Genomic DNA, 23064 nt, shown 5'->3' on the forward strand with positions numbered 1-23064 from the left:
TACCACTTACTGAACTAAATTAAGAATAGGAATGGATAGGGCCATAATCTAGAGGGGAAAAAATCCCCACACCTGAAAGATCTACAAATCCCAAAATAGTAACCGTAAGGAAAACATGGAAAGCATTATTACCTGATATAGCGCAGAAGAACAGACTGAGGACTTCTCAAACACTGAAATGCAAGCTGTAAACAGTGTAAGACTCACAAGTCTCACGTGTGCTGCATCCAATAAATCTTGGAGAGAATATGGAAGAAGCAACTGGAGAAATTACCTTTTTGCCAAATACCTGAGCAAGTTTGTATTGTCCCCTAACCCAGCTGGTCCTGCTATGTTTGACCCTCTTCCACCTCTCTTCATAGTTTTACTATCCAAACTCCGTCTCCATATTTCCTGCCTTCTGCAGTTCATTCTCTCTAAGCCCTCTTCCAGCAGTTGCTGTGGCCATCTGGCAGGAGTTTCTACAGAGTTTGCTAGAGTAGATCTTCCTCTTCATTCATACCCTTTGTTTCTGGCAAGGAAGTCCTTGGCATTTGCTGTGTTTATTTGTCCCACAGGGAGCCAGGTTATAGACTTTGCTCCTGGAAGCAGTGCCGGAAAAGATACTACAGCAAGGGTGCTAAAAATCCCACAGAAAAGCCCACAAACACCCCAAACAGTTCCACATAAAGGTTAACTCAAATAGCACTCACAGATCTACTTAAAGAATAAACAAGGAGAGCACTAAGAAGGCACGATAAAAACTTTATATGCATTCTTCATCCTTGCTGCTACAAACGCTATTGCATGCCAAGTACTTGACAACATCCACCTCTACACAACTGCACACCAGTATACAGCACAAGTGAGAAATATTCCAGCTGCTGAATTCCACACAGCCACTCAGGATATCAAACCAACCCCCAGAGAGATAAACAGCCACTTACTTCTCTTCACTGATCTTGCTGAGAGTTCAGTTTCCTAGGTACATAATCTAAGCAACTGGCATTAAGTAATACCAATACCCTATGAAGTAAATTGTATTTGTTAGCTGCCTGAAGACCCTTCAAATATCAGTCATGGCTACTGTGAAATTGGCAGAGCACTTACAGGAACAGTGGAGAAAGGAAGCAATCTTAAAAAATAAAAACAGGACTTTAATGTCCAGTGAAATATTCAGTGGTATTTAGGTTAAAACAGAGTTTTCTGTGAATATTTTCATTCAACATTTTAAATAAATTTGTTTTGGCTGTGCTCTCCTGTCATGTCCAATTTCTACTAGCTTAGATGAGATGTATATTATGTATCTGCCACACATTAATCCCCCGCTCTCATTCCGTGCAACAGAAAAAGCACGTGTTTTTGACAAAGCAGTAAACCTTCAAACTTTCTGTCATGGGTTGACTTAAATCTGCTGATGTTACTCAAAACCATCCTGCCACTATGCCAGTTTCAAAATGAAAGTGCTGACTGGAGCAAAGTATCATGGGGCTTGAAGTACAGATTGTAACATGAGAGGCTTCCTTTTCTGGTTGCTGCTTCCTGTTTCTGGGTCTTTTCTGCTAGGACAGTGGTGGGACAGGGAGAGGTGGGAGTTTGTTAGCTTGGTGGCTTGGGGTTTAGCTTACTGGCTTCTGCTGTGCCCTGGATTTTGCTGCATGTTTTTTGCAAATAGGCTAAGGTAATCATGCATTATGTTATCTCATATATAAATGAAACTATTTTTATCTCAACTCTTTATCTCACCCCAGAGGTTTTTTATGTGTGTGCTACTTACCCTCACTTCTGTGTTGCAGAGAAAAAGGCTGTTTAACCCATTACACTTGCTAATGTCCCAGAGGCCCCAAGAGCACAGCTCTGCAAAGCACTGGAGTTCTGCAAAGCACTGGAGCTCTGCAAAGCACTGGAGCTCTGCACAGCACTGGAGCTCTGGCCACACTGTGCACACATGTGCTCCTTGCAAGACAGGCATGCACCAAATATTCTGCTGCAGCAACGACAGCACGCTCCACACCTTTCCTGAGGCCTGCACAGGCCCAACACAAACAGCCACTGGGCTCTCCCAGTAACTGTTGTTACACTTCTGGCTAGAAACAAGCAAACATGAAACAATCCATTCCCTTGCTCTTCTTTTGCTAGGTCCATCAGTGTACTTTATCCACCTCCTTTCCCCCCCAACCCCTTCTGCCACACATAAAGAAAGAAATCAAATAATTTAGCTGATCTTTTGGAAATGCATCAAAGCAGACAAGCAGGAGGAGCAAAGACAGAGACAAGCATGCAGATTTTGTTCTAAATTCTGCATCTGCATGGTCTGCAATGCCAAAGACCCAATGGTCATTATGAGTATGCCTGTACCCTAAGAACAGCAATGCATTACACAACTTCATAGATTGTCCAGAACTCAACTGAAAGACACACTACGGAAGACAAATCACTACAATTAACTTTTTTAAGATTTTCACTACACAAAAAGTACTACATGGAATCATACTGCAAAAGGCAGAGGAATAGGTATACAGAAAACTGGGAGGATTGGCTGATACACCTTAAGGCTATGCTGCCATTCAGCAAGATCTGGACAGACTGGAGAGCTGGTTGAAATTGAACTTAATGAAGTTCAACAATGTAAGTGCCAAGTCTTGCATCTGGTGAGGAATAACCCCATGTATCAGTACACATTAGGGGCTGACCTGCTGGAAAGCAGCTCTGTGGAGAAGGGTCCCAGAGTCCTGTTGGATAATAAGTTATCCATGGGACAGCAACGTGGCCAAGATCCTGGAACTGCAGAACGTTCTCCTCATCCTCTACTCTGCCCTGGTGAGACCACATCTGGAGTACTGTGTGCAGTCCTGGGCTCTCCAACTCAAGAGAGAATGGCAAATATGAGAGAGTCCAATGGAGGGCTATGAGATGATTAGGGGACTGGAACAGTTGTCTTAAGAGGAAAGACTGAGAGACCTGGGGCTGTTTAGCCTGGAGAAAGAAGGCTGAGATTTTATTAATGTTTATACATGTCTGAAGGGTGAGTTTCAAGAAGAAGGGGCCAGTTTCTCTTCAGTAGTGCCCTGTGATAGGATGAGGGTAATGGGTACTAACTAGATCACAGGAAGTTCTGCCTCAACACAAGGAAAAACCTGTCTATTGTGAGGGTCAGAGCACTCAAACAGTCTGCCCAGAAAGGTTATGGAGTCTCCTGGTCTAGAGACTTTCAAAACCCACCTGGACATGTTCCTGTGTGGCCTGCCCTAGGTGAGCGTGCTTTGGCCGGCGGTTTGGACTAGATGATCTCCAGAGGTCCCTTACAGCCCCTACCACTCTATGATTCTCTGATACTGCTTTTATCACTGATCTGTCAGAACACAAGAAATAAAGTTTCTTCCTATGGTGGATGAATAGATCTGGTTAACCCCATAGTTACACGGAGGCCATACCAGAGGAGTCCAAGTAAGCCATGGGGAAAGCAAACTGAGTGTGAAGAGAGTGTATTTCAGGGCCTGAGAACAGAGCAGCAGTGCTTGTATGGGCAGACAACAGATACTGCTCCAGACTTTCAGCAAGCAGCAAAGTCGGGATGCATGGGTAAATGCTTGGGTTTACCTGTTGTTTTAACTGGGGCAACTGGAAGAAGATGACAATTTAAGGCACTGGTGCCTGGCTAGCTCTTCTATTTCTCCTGTGTCACCAGTTATTATATTTTTCTTTGTCTTCAATATCCTCATTTCCCCTGAGTATGCACTCATCAGCAACTTGCATTCCCCAGAAATCCTCCCAATAGCTATCTGGAAAGACATTCATGCTAGAGGGCATAACACTCTTCTAACATGTAGATGCCTTTAAAACCACAATTCATCTTCAGAAACCAAACTGCACAAAGGTGCATGAAGAATTCGTCCAAGACCTATTTTAGATGCAAGTCAGTTCAGCCAACTCACAAACATCAGCAGTAATTTCAACCCAGCAAGCATGTTTGGCATTCTCAAAACCTTTCCCCAAACCACACACCTCTTTGCACGTGCACTTCTTTTAAAAGTAGGTTTTTTTTCTTAGTGTTTTTATGCTTTTTGCCCTCAGCTTGTATGATAAACATGTTTCCTGGGTAAGCCCTGGAGAACCAAGCAGACCAAACACTAATGCTCATATGGAATTTATTTAGAGGGGCAGAAAAATGCCTTGAGTAGTTACATTATTTTGAACTGGTTTTATATTTTATGCGTACATAGCGGAGCTGGAATTTCAGGATCGGCTTTTGTTTGCATTCATCATGAAACATTCACTATATGAGCTGCTGCTATTGCTACCAAAACAGCTGCTGCTCCTTGCTAGAAAACTAGAGACCAACTCAACAGTCTTTTTCTTTCTCTGCTAAGTCTAGTTAGCAAATGAGGCCTGGTGTTAGGCTTCAGACATCTTTTGCCTACCTGGAAAATGGACTTGAAAGAGAATGGATAAATGAGAGCAAAAGCAGGTATGTACTGATGTTCCTGTACCACCTACAACTAAATGTTGGATCAGAAATCTGAGGCAGCACCTCAAATGTGAATGTCTTTCCTTCAGCTGCTTTTAAGATTTAGCCAGGACTCAACCTTTCTATCCTGTATCATCATTTTCTGCCATCTGGAAAAACTGAGCCATTGCTTACTCTAGCTTCACCAAAAAAAAATAAATTCTGTAGGGGATTGTGCAGAACACCCTTCCCCCCAGTCTCCTATCAACCTTGACACAGACCAGGACTCAGAGCATCAGCAAACTGCAGTCCTGAGTGCTAAATTTCAAATGTGTTGTTTTGTTAGCATTATTAAAACAATTCAGGGCTGTTTTTGTTGGGGTTTTTTGTTTGGTTGGTTTTTTCCTGATAATTCCATATTGGCAGTGACCTCTCTCACTTCAGTCTCATTTTTTTAAAAGAACACTTATCCCAGGCTGGAGCAGAGTCTCTGAGGTCTCCTCTGCTTGTTTAGAATAAGGGGAAAGTAGCTAAAAATTAATGCCTACCTCTTCAACCTATTTATCCTGCAGAACAGTCTCACATCCTGATGACTTATTTTCTTCAAGAGCTTCTGGACACAGTCCCTGCAGAAAATCACAACTGTACCATTTCATATCCTTGTGTTTGATGACTCCCTCAAAGAACTAGTTGATTTGTGAAGCTCTACAAACACCATACTGACTTTCCCCAGATGATCACTGCAGCTCTTTAAAGGCTTGGAGCCATGTTAACTACTTTCCCTTCTCCCAAAATAGCTGCTGATTGAATGACAGGACACACCACAGAGTTGGCCATTTCAGTTTCAAAGAAATCCTTGGTGAATATTAGCTTTGACAGCAGCACTCCTGATGCTGCCAAGAAGTAAAGATAGCTGAGAAGAAAAAAATGCCACACCTTAACACCAACTCTGTTATTTGTGTCATAGATGGCATCTACAAGTAACTGGAAAGTTACTCCAATTGAGTCCAAATAATACAACTCAAAATATGAAATTTATAAAGTGTAGTTGTGCAAATGCTGGAGATAGAAAAAAGCAGCCCAATTGGAAAAAAGATACTAATTGAAGAACACAATGGGAATGAAATTTGGAAGAAAGCTAGGAGACAGGGAAGTTAAACCCAGAGAGCAGTGGAGTGGAAGATGCTCTTTCTTACCATATTTGTAAATTTGTAATTCCATTCCAAGACCAGAGAAAAACCAGAAACAAGGAATCTCCCTGGCTTCTCTTGCAACAGCTTCTTGGCAAGCAAAGTTTTCAAGAGGGACAAATCAAAACAGGTTTGGAAATTCCATCTGGGAATGAAAGTAGGGAGCGTAAACTCCAAGAAGGACTCGCTCTTGGAAGAGCAAGGGCTCAGTTCCGCACCACAAACTGCCTTCAGGGCAGGGAAAGCCAAGCAGGCTTGGAGGAAGGAGCACAGGCATTGTGTGAGGCTACGCAGATTATACCCTCAGGAGGTGATGGCTGGGAGACATACCAAAAGGACTCCTCTGTAGCAGCTGAGAGCTACACTTGCTAATATATATCCTTCATTTTAATTCTTTTAATTCTGTAATCAAGGGTCAACCCTTGCACTTTACTGAAATTTATTTTATTCTTTCTCTCCTTTTCTAATAGTAATAACAGTGTTCTTAAGATGACTTTGAGATTGTGTTCCCTGGGAGTAACTAACCTATTTAGAGATGTACTCTGGGGATGTCTCTTTCCTGAGAGTGTCTCCCTCCACTTCTCCTAGACACCCACTGTTTCCCTCTCCCCAACTCCATGGTGGGCCACCTAGTTCTGATGTGGTTGAAAAAAAACCTTTGGGTAGCAGCTTTAATGCCTTTAGCAAGCTGCATGCCAAAAAGTGCCTTGCTATAATTTCACACCTAACTTGTCAAAATTTATGCTCTTTTATGTTTCCCTCATTTTAATTATTATAGCATTTTAATTATTATAACACCTCATTTGTATCACTGTAAAAACTTGATTCTAAATTGCAGTGTTTACATGAAAACCCAAGTAATTGCTTAGGAATGGCTGCTCACCTTTACTATACAAAAATTACAAGTAAAAGGGGTTTTATAATTACATTGCTTTTTCTGTAGTTACTTTGCCTTTAATATTTATCGAAACATTTCTGAGCCATCAAAGATACGGTCTCATGGTATTTACACTGCTCTTTCAGGATCCCCCAGGGATAAGAATAATTAGCTTAACCTATCCTGTAGCAAATTCTATCACTGATAGAAAGGGCAGGACTTAAGATTAATCTGAGGGTAAAAATACAATAGTCTTATTTGAAGACTGGAAGACTTAAAAACAAAGTGAATAGTCATTTCTGTGATGTGTTCCATACTGTTCCTATGTCTTCAATGCTAAATATGCTGAACTTTCAGAGTCAAAAAGATGTTTCTCCCTAAACGCTGACCTTGAAAACACACTGCGTGACACAACTACAATTAAACCAAACTCTCATCTGCCTCAGTCCTGAACTTGCTTGTTTCAACTTGCTTGTGCAACTTGCTTGTTTCAATGTAGGTGAAAGGAAGACTTGAAAAATTTACTGGAGTTGCATCTAGGAACAGATGTACGCTTATTGACTGGGACTTAATGGCTATCCACTTCCTCCTCCATGCCTCCTGTTGCCTAAATAGAGGTCAAAGCTGTCAAAGAAGCAATTTGCATAATCTGTTACTGCTATATTTTTTATTCCAATGCATTTTTAGAAAAGCAGAAGCAGTAACAGAGGTTTAGCTGGAATGTTACTGATTAAAATAGCATTATGATTTTATTTAGTAAGTTATGGAAGATGGGATGAATTGTCATTGCAAGCTTTAATTGTCTGTCATTAAAATGTTTGTGGTACTGTGTCATCAGCGACCCTGGAATATTTATGAGATACAGCTATTACTGTATCCGAATACAGCTTTCTGCCTGTGCCAGAGTTTTAACAAAGCTGCTTGTCCACAGGTTTTTAATTTTGTTATACTAGGAACATGAAATATTCAAGAGATGCATTGGGGAATCAACCTCAGATAAATAGCAAGAGCCCTGTTACATAAACCATGACATTTTTCGTGACTGATATGCTCATCTGATAAACATGACAGTTGCTTGAAACATACCAGCACTACCCCTTCAAAATGATCGCCTGACACACAAAAAAATACTCATGAATTCTTGATATGTGGGATGTAAAGGTTTGGCTGACTGGCCTCTTGAGATTCAGACCACAAATACGTCTTGTTTTTACTGCAATGAAGTATGAAATTACATCTGTGTGGGTTAAGTCCAAAACCAGACAGGCTTTCAATAGATCTGATGAAAGGAAATTGAAACAATGCAAGCATCATGAAGATGTGGGATGAAATGCAAAATCTGGAGGCTGAAGTCCTTTGACATTGCACTAAAAGATGAAGATAATGCCATAGGTGGGATCAGCCTTCATAATCCTACAGGTATAAATGCATTATACATGACTTTTAGAAGGGAAACTGCTCATGACAGAGAAGCTCAGATGAGAGCATGCTTCAGATGGCTGGCATCTTGCCAGCTGTTGGGAAAAAGCAGTACTAAAAAGGCGGTGGAGAAGAACGGGAAAAAGGCAGGAGAAGGCAGAGCTCTGTATGTACAGCGTCTATTATAGCACAAAGAAAGGAAAGATCTGTAAAAAAATACTTAACCTTGCTCTACAATGTATTGCAGGTTGTTGGAGCTGGTTTATGAGCTTTGCCTTCCGCTGCAACTTATTCTGAGCAGAGCCTTTACAAAGTCAGCTCCCACAAAAATCCAAGCCTAAAGCATGGATTTAAAAATCTGCATTATAACTGGAAAGAAGAGAAACCATGTCCTCCTTTGCCATAATCAGTGGTGAGACCTGGAAGGCAACCAATCTCAAATGCCAGAAGTGACGGATAGGGTTAGTGTGGATCATCAGTGGCCTTCTTCATTTCTCTAAATCATGCATCATGCTCATTATCCCAACTTGCCAATATAAAATACATCAATTTCTCACCTGATCTAAACAATTATTGTTGGTGCTGTTGGACTTCAAAAGTCAACCACGTGTCTTGACTCCAGGAGAAAGCAGAACCATAGTAGTATGTTTGATAGATGTACGTATAAATTATACTTCCCTGCATAGTTATGTCACTTTTTTGTCTCAATATGCACCATTTATTCTGGGACTGAAGATGTATTTGTAGGCAAATGTCCTGCTGCATAATCATACACGTACAGACTAACTCCAGCCTAACAAGTACACACTAACAGGGAACAGTAAATGAAGTGGACTTGAATCTGGATGCATACAAGCTCCATGGCTTGGAAAGCCATATGAAACTCTCTTGCAATGCAAGCAACTCTTTTCTGTTGCTTGCATTTTAGCAATAAGACTGATATTATCTTGGATAAATCTTTTGGTGCCACAGTTACAAATCTCATGCAGCAGAGTCTGGTGTGGTTTTTACCTTCCTCAGCAGAACAAGAAGAGTAGCTGTTATGAGCTGCCAACCTTTGCTGCAGAACTTGCCACAAAGAAGTTCAGCTTCTGAGACAAATCTTCCAAAGATCTAACAGATACTTTGCAAAACAGTCATGAGAAAGCCCAGAAGCACTCAAACCCTTCTGAGAGCTTCTATTCATAAAACTCTCAGTTTATCCATAATGGCATTTGAAACCTCTGAAAACAACATATTTTTCTGTTATGAAGTTGGAAAAAGAAAGGGTAATTCCACTGACTGTGCACATCACTGATTGGTGCATCTACTAACTTCTAAGCATCCTGGATTGGGCAGTCCAGTTTTGTGCCTCCTCTTCAAAACTTGTATCTTCAGGCTGTAGAGCCAAATAATGTATCTACAGCCTTTGATACTACCTTAAGCTTTATAAAACAAATCAAGGTGCGGGTTTAGTTGTGCAGACTATCTTAGATGCCATCAACCTAATCGAGAACAATCTCCTCAGGGATATGCACTGTGACTGTTCATCTTTCCCTGCCTTTCTTGCACACAGATGAATGTGAATTTTTTTTAACAAGAAACAAAAATAAAACACTCTTCTAAGCTTAAACTGTCTGCTTTATCATACACATTATTTAGAGTGCTCTTCTATGTAATTTTGAAAGTTCAGACTTCAGAGGGAGAAGAAGGGAACAGTTCGTTCACATTTCCTATTTTTATTTTCTATTTTCAGAACAGGATGTTGGGTGATAAAGAAGAAAACGCCACCCAGGCAGAATGTAAATTCACATGTGGTATTACCACTGGCAGGATGTTCAATCCCCCTGAAGTCCTAAACATGCAGGGAGATTACACCACCTTCTGGACAAAAACTTAAGTCACACATACAGTTCACTTCAAATAATGGATGGGAACGTACCATGGAAATGTTATGCAGTTAGTTACATCCCAAGTCCAACATCATGTTTTACCTTCACATGAAATTTTTCCTCTTTTGTAGAAAGTTTCATACACAGCCATTCCTCTTGAGAATATTATTTAGGGAAAGCAGAAAGCTGTTTTAGAGTGTGAGGCAAAAGTAAAACAGTATGTTTGGAGTTTCTGAACATTTGAATGCAATCAAATTTTTCCCAAATTGTGATGTAAGAAAGTAGCAGCTGCAAAGAAGTGATGTGAAAAAAAAATCTCAGCATTTAGATTGAATCTAATCCAAGTTGCTTTATTCTCACATCAAGAGTGCATATGCTTGTAGGAAAGAGGATTGTGCATTTGTGCACAAGAGATGAGCCAATATATTCCTTTTCCACATACCAGTTACAACCCTCTCCAGAAAGCACAGCTCCTGAGAAGCAGGCAGACTATTAGAAGCTGAAATTTACTTGTCCTAATTTCTTATAAATAGAAAACGTCAAGACTGTGACAATAGCATTCATGAACAGAATTGACTTAAAAAATCAACAGGTTTATACTACCCAGGCTGAAACTACTACTACAATTTAAGAATAATTAGGGAAAATAAGGGAATGTTTTAAGAATTGCATTAAAAAAAAAAGCTGCACATTTTACATATGAACAAGGTATTTTCTTCCAGTTGACAGTATCAGTAATTTAATTACACTCAATAAAATTCACTGTTTGAAAAGCTTAAGTCAGTTTTTTTGCTTTAGAATAAGATCTACACAGTCTACACGTAAAATGTTAACTTTTAGGAAACAAAGATTTTTTTTTTTTGTATTTGTAAGAAGTGTTTTAATAGGGCTTCTGGTGCCAAAGAAATTTTTGGAGCTGCTGCAGAAAGGTGAGAGGACACAGGCATGACAAAACATTTTATTGTCTATTCCTTCACATTACAATGCTGTTAACTTTTACCTCGTGTCTCAAAAGTTGACAAGGCAGAAGAAAATTCTATGTTTTTCTGTGTATGGTATGCATTTTCTCCTTCCTAAAATCATCAAGGATAAGAAACCCACATGTGCCTGTTTCAAAAGAAACTGTGTAAGTATTCTCTGCACTCTGGCTACCAGCCAGGCTATGGAAGTGAGCTATAGCCAGCAAAAATGAACAGGACTGACCAACTATTTTTCCTTCAGTTGTGCTCCTGAGAGCGTAGAGAAATTTTACACATAAGGTTATGCTATAATTATTTCGGGCCATTCAAAGAATCAAGGAAAACTCTCAAATTTCAAGTGAATATAAACTGCAGTTGGTCCCTATCTGCTTCGATGCTGGATCAAAAAGAGAGACAGAGTATTGAGCTAAATTTTACTGTGTTAATAAAGAAATAGTAAACACAGTAATATTTGATTTCTTTTTCCCTTTTTTTTTTTTTTTTACTAATTCTACCTATTATTATTCCATCTATCTATTCCAACAATCCATCTGCTGCTGACCCCCACTTCCATTTTGATCTCTTGTCATCACAGTTCTGGCTGTTAAGGCAGGAAGAGTTTGTTGCTTTGGACAGTCCTTTTCCAATTTTTGACTCAGTATCAACATTAATTTCAAGATGAGATTGGAAAAGGAGAAAAACAGGAAGCCTATAGCTCTAAAGTATTCTGCAGGATAAAACCAGATTAGCTCCACAAAGAGCTTTCACATTTTGTCAAAATAGCTGAAGGCAATATTTTTATTAATGCAATGAAGAAAATTAGCCTCCTAATGTCCTCTGACACTAAAATTTCCTGTCATGCAGAATTGTCCATTTAAAAAATGTGATATCACATAAAGAAAAGAAAAAGCCAGCACAGACAAAAATACACAAGAGCTGGCAAGCAAAATATATTGAAAATCTCAATAAGCAACTGTTAGTGATAATGTCTGAACAACTCAACCGCACTTCACTCTTTTAATTATTTTAGGTTTCTCCTTCAGTTCATTTCTGCCAGTGAAACCAATCATTAGTATCACTGACAAAAGCACTCACATTTCTGAGCTCTCTGATGTAGCTGATCAGTAGACCCACAGTTTTACTGATCTTTGGTCTTAGAACAACATCAGCAAAGTATTTTTGAAGGTATAAAAGCTACCGTCTTTGTTTTCTAGTTAGGAGGAGGACACTGAGCAAGAGTTTCTTAATAAACGTTGTTATGTACTGTCTCACATGAAGAAATTTTACCACAGACACCAAAACAAAGAAGCTTGAATATGGCACGAATGGTTAAAAGAAACAGAGATGAGAAAAAGCTTCTAGATTTCTTGATTTTTATTTGACTTGACCTATACGGAAGGCTCTTGATAATAAGAACTTTGGATGGGAGCCGTAGCAATCTGATGCCCACTCAAAGCACTCGAGGGGGGAAGGTCCCAGCTTTGGGAAGAAAAACAGTTTTAACCTAGAACTCCCACAGACATATCTTAAATGGACATGTGATTTCATGGGTTTGATATCATCCAGCAGTTTGCTTCCTACAACAGCAAGAGGTAGGCACTTTTAATTTGATTTGTATTATGATATTGGTGAGACAGCAATGAATGGTTTCCTACTCTGCTTTCTAATCTATGTAGTCCCCTAAAGCAGCACTGTATGGCAATTGCCATCCTTCAGTTACTCGATGAATCTGGTTCTGGTAGAGAGATTCATCAACCTGGAAATGAATCACGTTGCTATACATCATCCCTCACTGTGTTTTTCTCATCTCAATATATTCAACTGATAAAAGGTAAATTCTGGAAAAGCTTTATTTTATTTATATGAAAAGAGGAAAGACTGCCATGAGAGTATCTTGGGTGGGTCACCAAGTCAACAGACAAAACTGTGAACTGACTTGTCTAGATATAATTTGCAAGTGTTAGCTGCAACAAAAGGTCACTTTTGGCCCAAAGTATCTGCTGCTTTGTGGGATCACCGCATGGCTGGGCAGAATAACATCTCTTATTCCCAGCACTTCATGAAGCAACAGCAGAGGGTGTTGCAGATCAGGTCTAAGACGCCCTGAGGAGAATTATGTAGGATTTCTTGCATAGCACTTGGATTTTTCTTTTTTTCTTTCTCTTTTTTTTTTTTTTTACCCTCTTTGGAAGATTCTGTGAAGTTTTTTCATAAAAATTATCACCAACCCAGAAATAACCTGAAAATAGTTATGATTGGAAAAAACCAAACATACATGAACATATGAAAAGAGGAGAGAGTTAACACAAAAAGACGGTTTCCTTTCTATTCTTCCTTGTCAAAAACTGAATAGGAATAATGAAACAGAAGTTTAATCCACATAGGGAACACTGAAGGAAAGAAGTGGATTTTTGACATGAGACAAGACCACACTTACACATGAAATCCCAGAGGAAATCAGGGTCCCAAAGTAAGGGATCAAATCTCTCCCAGACATTGGAATATGTGCAGATAAGAGAAAGATTATCCATCACTTAAAGAATTATTAAGAAATCATTTATTTCATACATGAGGATTGCTAGGTGAATTTCTTGATGAAAGTTAAGACCATGTGTGCTGTTTGTTAGTTTCCCTGATTGTAATAGAAGTGAAAAACTGGGGTGCACAGAATAGCTGAAGGAGACCTATAGATTCCCAAAGAAAAGTCTGCTCATTGCAAGAGAGAATCTTTCTGTTGATCATCTGCCTCCCTTTCATCTAATATATTCAAGGGAAAACCGTAGAGACTGAATTGTGCAAATCTTTAGGAAGACTTTCACATCCTCCTAACATAGGTCATTTTATTTTTCAGTTTACAAAGAAAAGAGAAGTAGCTGATCCAAAACTGGGTACTGCTCTCACATCAATACTATACCCATGTCGACGGCCTAGCCAAATGCAAGCAGGAAATCAGTTCTGCCAGCATGATGTAAACAGCCCCACAGAAGCATCATATTTCTTGGTTTAGGCATAGGACACAAGACTGTCTTTAGAGGAAGTTAGCAAAATATCAGCACTGGGAGGGATGGATGGATGCTGAGAAGAGAGAACCTTTTCAGAGTGACTGTAGGGTGCAAATTAAGGGGTGGATTAAGTGTTCTCTGTTTTCATTTCTCTAATCAAATCTCCTACACCATTTTCCTCAACATGCTTTGTGCTGTAAATATCTGCACTTTACCTAAACTCAATTTAACTGAAGACTAATTTCATTTAAACTCTTAGTCAGACTTAAAAATAAATATCCTTGTACTGAAGACTCTCCAAAGTGTCCAGTGTCCCTTATCATTCATTGAAGGTTATCTACGTAATATTGAGAGTGAAAACACTGTTTTGAGAATACTTTGACGGTATTATTTAAGAGTATGAAAGAATTAAAAGAAGAAAAAGCCACTCTAGTGGTAAATGGGAAACCTTCTGGAACGTGGCAGTATCGCTGGAGCAACAAATACTTGCCTGGGTGTGAAAACCACCCAGCAAAATTAAGAATAAAAGCAAAATATGTACATTCCCCATCAATCAAATCTACTCCTTAAAAAGGAGATAAATCTCTTCATTGGGTAGATAAGACATGCATACATACCTTTCAGCAGCCATGCAGATTTTGCCCAAGTTTCTGTAAGAATAGCTTTTTAATGTGGAAAATTACCTGGGTTTTTGTAGATGCTAAGCACATCCTTGAAATAGTGAGGTAAGAATCTTTCTAATAAAAGCAGCACATCTTCCAACTCCTCCAGAATGCCCACAAGCAGAAAATTTTCATTAACATTCAGCTTTGCTCTTTCAAGGGCCCATTCACCAGGCTCTCTATATGAAATTAATGGAGGAAGAGAAAAATAAAATAAATAAATTAAATTTGCATTTACTCCAGAAATTCAAGCCATGAACACAATTAAATCAAAAACTTTTCTGTGCTGTACTTCTAACGGAACCAAAATATCCCCACCAAACCTGAGTGACTTACTGAGCTTTCTTGTACAACATCTAGAATCGTTTTGGCATGCAAAAAAACAATCAAATTAGAAGAAGGTTATTCACTGTGTGGAAGTGCTCCATTCTGAAAATATCTTTTGCCAAGTTGTTTATAAGCTTGAACTTGTGAACTCCTGTAGTTTGACTTGGAAGACAATGCATCTCATGGGAGGAAAAACTTTCCTGGGTGATGAAGGGTGCTAAAGGGTGGTGCTGGCCCTGAACCACATCAGAAGAACTGCTGTGAACAACTACTGCCTGCTGCTACCCAGTGAATAACACAGATGAGCCTACCAGTCTGTATCCCACCTTGTCCTTCATTTCAACTTCTGTCAAAATCTCCTCAAGGTTCCCTTTCCCCTACACTATCTTGTACTGCCTTGCAGCCCAGCTACAGGATTTGAGATTTTTTGCTCTGATTGATACTGTTTTTAAGTCAGTTTAGGGTTATCCTATCTTTGCCCTCAGTGGGAGAAGCTGGCAGCATACCAGTACATCTTTATGCTTCTCTCAGTTTCCTGGAAGCACAACTTGGTTAGACAAGCATACGAATCCTAAATCCCTTGAACTAACTCATATTAATTATTATTTATGTCCTGGATGCAGCTGTCAGCGTCCATATTGATAGGGGACACAATGCCAGTGTCCCAAACTAAAGGAAATGAGCTTTTTCACAGGATTCAGCTGGTACAATGAACATCTGAGTGACATATGCTGCCTGAGAGTGGCTGGAGATCACAGCTTTTCCTTGACTCCATGACTTTATGCAACAATGAATTTAACAGCATTTGTCAGAAACTCTTTCGATGACATGGGAAAGCTTTACACTCCTATCAGAGCAGACTTGGAAAAGGCTTTCCATTTCCTATCACTTTCTGTGCACTATTCATTTTGTGGAAGAGCACTGTCCTAAGAAATACTACGAGCTGCCTTCTTGCAGATCCTTGTGAGACTAAGAAGTAGCTGAAGGAAGCACAAAGACATGACAGGAGACAGGTGTATAACAAGCTACAAATCAGTAGCTTCAATATAGTGCAGGAAAACTTCATAGAGGTATGTAGTGAACATATTCAAGTACGCAACTGCTGTTCATGGGATTACTCACACACACAATGCTAAATGTGCAACAATAAGCACTTGAAAATGAGGCCAATGTAAGAAAAAAATGTGTAATGAAAATGAAGCTGTGAATTTGCTTCTAATAATTTCATTTATGACAGAAACACTAAAGCAGGATTTTACAGCAAAGATACTCAGCACCTGAGATATAAGAAGGAACATATTTTAACTTGTTATTACTCCTAGAAAAAAAAGTGTGGCTTTTAAAAGAAATCTTTGAAAACAAGTGCACTCGTTCCACAATGAAGAAGTGGTAGCAATAAATAAAATACCTTGAATTTGAAGAAACCTAATAAAGAAAATGCTGTGACCAACAATACAGAAGTATTTGAAAACAAGAACGTTTTTATATTCACATATTAATGCACATTGTGCAATAGTACCATGCAGTATTAGTAACATACCAATATGAGAATGGTAAACACATACAGTAAAAATGAGCTAACTCAGAGCAGTAGAAAACTGCACTTTACATAGTTGAAAATATGATTACTATTTTCCAGACAGACACTGGAATCTGGAATTATATAGGCCTGAGAGAAGTACTTGAGCAGAGCTAAAATATACATGACAGAATTACAGTGCAGGTAAGAAAAGTTACAAGCACACACAATCACTGCCATTCTCACCTCACCAACCCAGAAAAACACATCAAGATTTGATGAATTAGTTGAATCAAGAGAAAACCCAGTATTACTCCATTTGCATTACCCTTGTTACTCCAATATGTATGAATGGAGCTACTACATGCAGCACCACCTTGAATTTGTGCTTTTGTACTTCAAATAACTTGCCCCTTTATGACCTGTTCTGATAGACTGTTTGCAATAGCTATTGCTGAACAAATTGGAATGCCTTAAACATATTTACCTGCATCTTGGATGCTGTCCACAGAAGTATGGTATGATGTAAAATAACCTGGGATTGGAACATTCAGGGTAGTTTTCAAGGATACATACATTAATGTCCTGTGGGGGAGAGAAAAGCAAGGGGGAAAAAAAAAAAGAAAAAAGAAAAAAGAGTCTGAATGCTGCATTCTTATTTTCTTTATCTCATAGTTTATAGTCGTCTGAGAGTCAAAGAATTGTCCTCCGGCTATACCAAATACCATAACATCATCTACTGGTCAATTTATCTATTTCAAAATATCATTAGAAAGTTTCAGGAGGATAAAAAAACAACAATAACAGCAACAACAAAGTAAGCAATTTTGTCCTAGAATCTGAAAAAACACATTTCTTTTTCTTGCTGCAAATAACACAATTATTCATATTGAGATTGTTTCATGATTCAAAGTTGGACGCAGATCAACCTTCACATTGAATTATATTTAAAACATTCAGGAAATTACTTTCAGACTCTTCTTTATTCTAAATGCACCATGGGGGAAACTTCAAGTAGCCAGAATAAATGATACTGAGACAACAATTAAAAAAAAAAAAAAGTCCTTCATTCAATGACTGTAATTAACAAATGTAAGTTGTAATTCAGACAGCTTACTCTTGAAATAAAAACATACATAATTTTTGATTACAATTCTGTATATTCCTCAGATGTTCAGAATTCAGCCTATTATGTAACCCCCACTGAGAACAGGGCTTATTAGAAAGTATTTATCATTTTCCTGATTTATTGTTCATCTCATTCGTAGGTTTTTACAGTTTTTCAAAGACTACACATAGCTACTGAACCCTTAAGAACTATATATCATTTCTAGCTTTACTCTAGTGCAGTAATAAACGCACCTGCAAGTGGAACTGAATTTCACAATCCTTTCCTAGTCTAACAGATTCTTAATCTGCAATCAGACCACGTACTCCAAAGAGATTTATGGGCAAAAAACCCTCACATGATATAACATAAGCAAAGATGAAAAGAACTCTCTTTGCAAAACTGATCTTCATTCTTATTTTAAAGATGTGCTTTTATAACACAATAGGCTTGATACACATCGATATCAAACCAATGACCAATCAATTCCATACTTCATCAAACAAATATAATGTGGAAGAGAACACTTCTGCGGGCAACAAGCCCTCTGTAAGACAGAAGCCCTTGGCAGTGTGGGAGACGCAGACAGTATTCCCTGCTCTCCTGGAGCAGTGTGGGGTACAGGTGTTCATACTCATCTGAGACCTCACTGCAGAAAAACTCTTCCAGAACTTCAGATCCCATGCTTAACTTCATTAGTGTCACATTTGGGTTTGTAAGCCTTTTAAAGTAAATTCCTCTTTCCTCCTCTGCCTTACACTTATCGTAAATCATTTTTTTTAAACACACCAGAAGATCTTGGGCTGGGAAGTAAATGACATGGTGATGAACCCTTAAAAAAAAAACCAACATAAAATTTGCCAATTGGGATACAAACAAGACACCTACCTTGCCACCCCTCAGTGTATTAAGGCATACCTTTGAGAAGGGTTTGCCTTAAATACGTACCTGAAGATTTATGGTTAAGACCTGAATTTTGACATTCAGAAAATATTCCCTGAGATAAATAAGCATCAATAACCCAACACAAAAGTGTGACAGAGGCCTTTCTGTGATTCTGAAAACAATAACTGATTAATATGGCTGGAGAAACGTCCATATATGAAATAAAAGCAATGTAAATTGATGTGGAAAATACTGCAGCTTTAACAAGTGAACAGTTTATATTTAGTAAAAGAGAGAGATTTAGTATTTCTTTTTAGGTTAAACTGTGTAGGATCACTGAAACAACTAGAATGGCACTAATCTAAATTACTGAGTAGCAATTTCCTTTGAATTTGATTTGTGGACAGAATGCCAAAGAATGTGAGAGAAAAGTCTTCCCCCCACCATGCTGATACACTCAAGGTTTGAGATAAAGGCCAGGTATGCTTTCAAAAGAACCTACATTTTTTTTGCCACTCAGCACCACATATTTCATATTCCTGATACCAGAAGCACCAGGCTTTCTCTGCAGTAAAAGTACTGCCCCTTTTTCCAGTCTCCATTTATTACCACCACTGTGATCCACTGTATAGCTGCTGGAGGTTCCTGATGCTTGCTTTTCTTCTTTACTGTATTCATAATCTGTGAAGTAAATCACCAGTCACCATCTACCCCCTCAGAGGAGATTTTTCTTGATGATAATTTTATAGCTTTGTGAGATGTGAAATGACAGTTTTTAATGAAGAGGGGCAAAAGAAAGATCGACCTGAGGTGTCATTACAAAACTTAAACAGCTCATCCTGGAGGTCATCTCTAACCACATGGAAGACAAGAAGATTATCAGGAGTAGCCAACATGGATTTACCAAGGGGAGATCCTGTCTAACTAACCTGATAGCCTTCTATGAAGTTATGACCAAGTGGGTAGATGAGGGAAGAGCAGTGGATGTCATGCATCTTGACTTCAGTAAAGCTTTTGATACTGTCTCCCATAACATCCTCATAGAAAAGCTCAGGAGATGTGGCAGAGATGGTTGGTCAGTGAGGTGGATTACAAACTGGCTCCACAACGGAGTTCAGAGGATCATCATCAATGGCACAGAGTCAACTTGGAGGCCTGGTGCAAGTGGTGTCCCCCAGGGATGGGTACTGGGTCCAGTTTTGTTCAATATCTTTATCAATGACCTGGATGAGGGCATTGAGAGTACCCTCAGCAAGTTCTCTGATGATACAAAACTGGGGGGGGGTTGGCTGACACCTGTCAGGCTGTGCAGCCATCCAACGTGACCTGGACAGGCTGGAGAGCTGGGTGCAGGCAAACCTCATGAAGTTTAATAAGGACAAGTGCAGGGTCCTGCATCTGGGGAGAAATAACAACTGGCACCAGTACAGGTTAAGGGCTGCCCTGCTGGAAAGCAGCTCCACAGAGAAAGACCTTGGAGTGCTGGTGGACAGCAAGTTCTCCATGGAACAACAATGTGCCCTTGTGGGTACATGGTATCCTGGGATGTATCAAGAAAGGTGTGTCCAGCAGGTTGAGGGAAGTTCTTCTACCTCTCTACTCTGCCCTGGTGAGACCACACCTGGAATACGGTGTCCAGTTTTGGGCTCCCCAGTTCAAGAGAGACAGAGACCTGCTGGAGAGAATCCAACGGAGAGCCACAAGGATAATTAGGGGACTTGAGCATCTCCCCTATGAAGAGAGACTGAGATCCCTGGGGCTGTTTAGTCTTGAGAAGAGAAGACTGAGAGGGGATCTCATCAATGTGTATAAATATGTGAGGGGTGGGTGTCAGGTGGAGGGGGCCAAGCTCTTTTGGATGGTTCACAGTGATAAGACAAGGAACAATGGGTTCAGACTTGAACATAGAATTTTTCACCTCAACATGAGGAGAAACTTCTTTACAGTGAGAGTGACAGAGCACCGGAACAGGCTTCCCAGGGGGGGTTCAAAACCCACCTGGATGCATTCCTGTGCAGACTACCCTAGGTGATCCTGCTCTGGCAGGGGGGTTGGACCTGATGATCTCCTGAGATCCCTTCCAACCTCTGATATACTGTGATAAACACACCTACAAGAAGCTGCTCTTTGGTTGCTATCAGGATTTACAGGAATTTCTGTTTTTCTTCTGAGCATGGAAAGGTGAGGTGAAATGACGCTATTCTAGGCAGTGTTACTCTGTTATCCTAAGCAACATTGATGCCACATTTCCCAGCAAGAGCATGTTTCCCTAGCTGGACACAGGTGTTTCAGGTATGAGAGACAAAAACCTGCAGATGACAGATGTCAGCCTTGCTTATTTAAATCACTGGAGGAGCTCTGTGAAAATAAAAATAAAATGCTTCTAACACAGTCAAGGAAGATACATAAACATACAAAGCTAGTTTGATCATACCTCTCCACAATAAAGAAAGAAGAATTTTATTTTATTCCTCAGCTCCCAGATATAATCCATACTGCTCACAGCCCAGGGGCTGCAAGTAACACTTTTCTATTGTTGTTACAAATTTGGCTGAAATGGTAGATTGTAAATATCTACTTCCTTATTCTGTAAAATTGTCTTTCATATAAAAATAACAATGTGCCCTAAATCATCTGTCAACAAGCTAGACTACTGATCTGAAATATATCTAAGTTGTGTTACTAATATATAAAGCTTTTAAAGTTTCATTTTCAACAGTAAGCTCATATATGTCACAGGAGAAAGTCAGCACATGATAAAAAAATATTTGGATGTTAGGAACAACTTCTTTACCATCAGGGTGGTGCGAACAGTGGAACAGGTTGCCCACGGAGGTGGTTGGGGCCCCATCCCTGAAGATGTTCAAGATGAGGCTTGACAGGGCTCTGGGCAACCTGATCTAGTGAGGATGTCCCTGCTGACTGCAGAGGGGGTTGGGCTGGATGACCTTTGGAGGTCCCTTCCAGTCCAGACCATTGATATGAAATTCCATTGGGAATTTTAATGGTATTGTGAAATCAGCAAGCTTTAAAATGCCTTTTTTTTAGACCAGTAAACAACCCAAGTTAATGTCTTTAACTCATGGTAAATATTGCACCATACACAAAAACATGTGAGTTTAGATTTGAGAATTTGATGTTTTTTTCTTCTTAATGTAAAATCATAAGAGTACCAGGGGAAGAAATTACTATTTTTATCCATTAGAAGGAAAATCTCTTTTAAAAAAAAATTTAAAAATTGGGCTCCAAAGTATTTCTTATTTCTTGATTCTTAGCATCTCAACCAAAAATTACAGAAACACCAGATTCTGCCACAGATGTACAGTAATTCTTAGTATCCCAAACAATTTAAAATGAGGAATTGTAACTCATGCCTTGCAAATATTTTTCCATTAATCATCCATTAATCTACAGGAAGCCATAAAAACAGCCTTTCCCTCACAACCACAAAATAAAACACGACACGTTGTCTTTCCATGCCCTGCCCTCATGGGATACTGCAACTCCTGTGAAGCTAGGAGACCCTGCTTACAGCCCAGCCACAGTTCATGCTCCTGACTTAAGTCTGAAGGTTGCAGATATGATGCTGAGGTGGAAGCAGCAACCTAAATAAATACCGGTCAAGATTCCATGAAAGGAAAGGAAATAAAATGATGTGGAAAAGCAATGAGTGAGCCCAGGCTATGGTGACCTCTCCTGCTTACAAGGCTGTTCTTCATATACTGCTACAGTCAGTAACACAGTCGAGTCCTCATCGTTGCCAGCCAAGGAAAATTCTTCTGCTCTACTGAGAGATCCTAAGAATCCTCTTGTGGCTTGTAAAGTTTTTTCTCACATACTTGCTTGGTGTTTGTAAAGAGGTCAGACTGACCGTGACATCCTGAAGACAATGTTGCATCATATAAACTAAATACAACCATGTTGAAAAAAAATCCCAAAATGCCACTTTCTCTGACCCCACCTAGGGAGCTCTGGGTGGCCGCAGAGTGACGGAGAAGAAAATGTAAACATGGCAGCTCAGAAAAGGGTTAGTGAGTGTAAATATGAAAGAGAAGAAGGAAAAACACAACTTCCTACTTCATATAGCTGCAGATGGACATTGAGAAGTCAAGGCATAGGTCAGAATGATGGTTTTCAAACACAAATGCAACATGATCTACTAAATCTTATTTAGGAGCACAAATTATTTACGTATTTTTATGGAAAATAAGCTACAATGAAACATGATTTTAGCTCTAATTAGAGAGGGCTTTACTTCATCAGGCAGTATTTAATGATTCTGTCCAATCTCAATCAAGTATTTGGATACCTAGAGCCACACAGCAGGATGACCTGCTCATTTTCAAATTCTGAAAGCATTTGGTAATTGTTTACGCATCTAAGCTACTGGCACTGGTAGTAGATTGCTGCAGAGTAGGCAGGTGCTGGGCATCACTTCCCAAACTAGCACTGCAAATACAGTTGAAGTTAAGTGTTTCCCAGCGTATGTACTGTGGCACTGAACCTCTTTAACGTGGGCTGCCAGGTAGGGTTGACTGTGCCAAACTGGGTGGGATAGTGGTCCTTGTGAGACAACAGCAAGCCAGACAAGTCTAGTGGGACACCAGTGGAAGGCTGCAGAGCAAACAGTGGGTACTTTGGGAAAAAGCTCCATGAGATGGCAGAGCTGATCTAGCTCATTGAAACAAGAGTTTCTGTCCCTGGATGCCCCCTGCATCAGATGCAATTGCCCCTTCACTCCTGCACAGGCTCTGCCTTTTCTTTCCCTCTGTTGCCTTATGATCTTCTATGAGAAGCAATGAACAGTGCGGGGCTCGCT

The 23064-nt window shown here is 39.6% G+C and overlaps 1 protein-coding gene across 1 annotated transcript in view; it reads right to left on the reverse strand.

Moving 5' to 3' along the window:
• UST (uronyl 2-sulfotransferase) overlaps nucleotides 1–23064 on the reverse strand; it is a 173858-nt gene that overhangs the window by 23275 nt on the left and 127519 nt on the right. Inside the window, exons 6-7 of the mRNA XM_054399048.1 lie at nucleotides 16740–16837; nucleotides 14428–14585 (exon numbers count right to left, since the gene is read on the reverse strand). Coding sequence (XP_054255023.1) covers nucleotides 14428–14585; nucleotides 16740–16837 — 256 coding nt within the window. The remainder of the gene's footprint in view (nucleotides 1–14427; nucleotides 14586–16739; nucleotides 16838–23064) is intronic.

The sequence above is a fragment of the Indicator indicator genome, chromosome 2 (assembly GCF_027791375.1).
Source record: "Indicator indicator isolate 239-I01 chromosome 2, UM_Iind_1.1, whole genome shotgun sequence".
In the NCBI taxonomy this organism is placed as follows: domain Eukaryota; kingdom Metazoa; phylum Chordata; class Aves; order Piciformes; family Indicatoridae; genus Indicator; species Indicator indicator.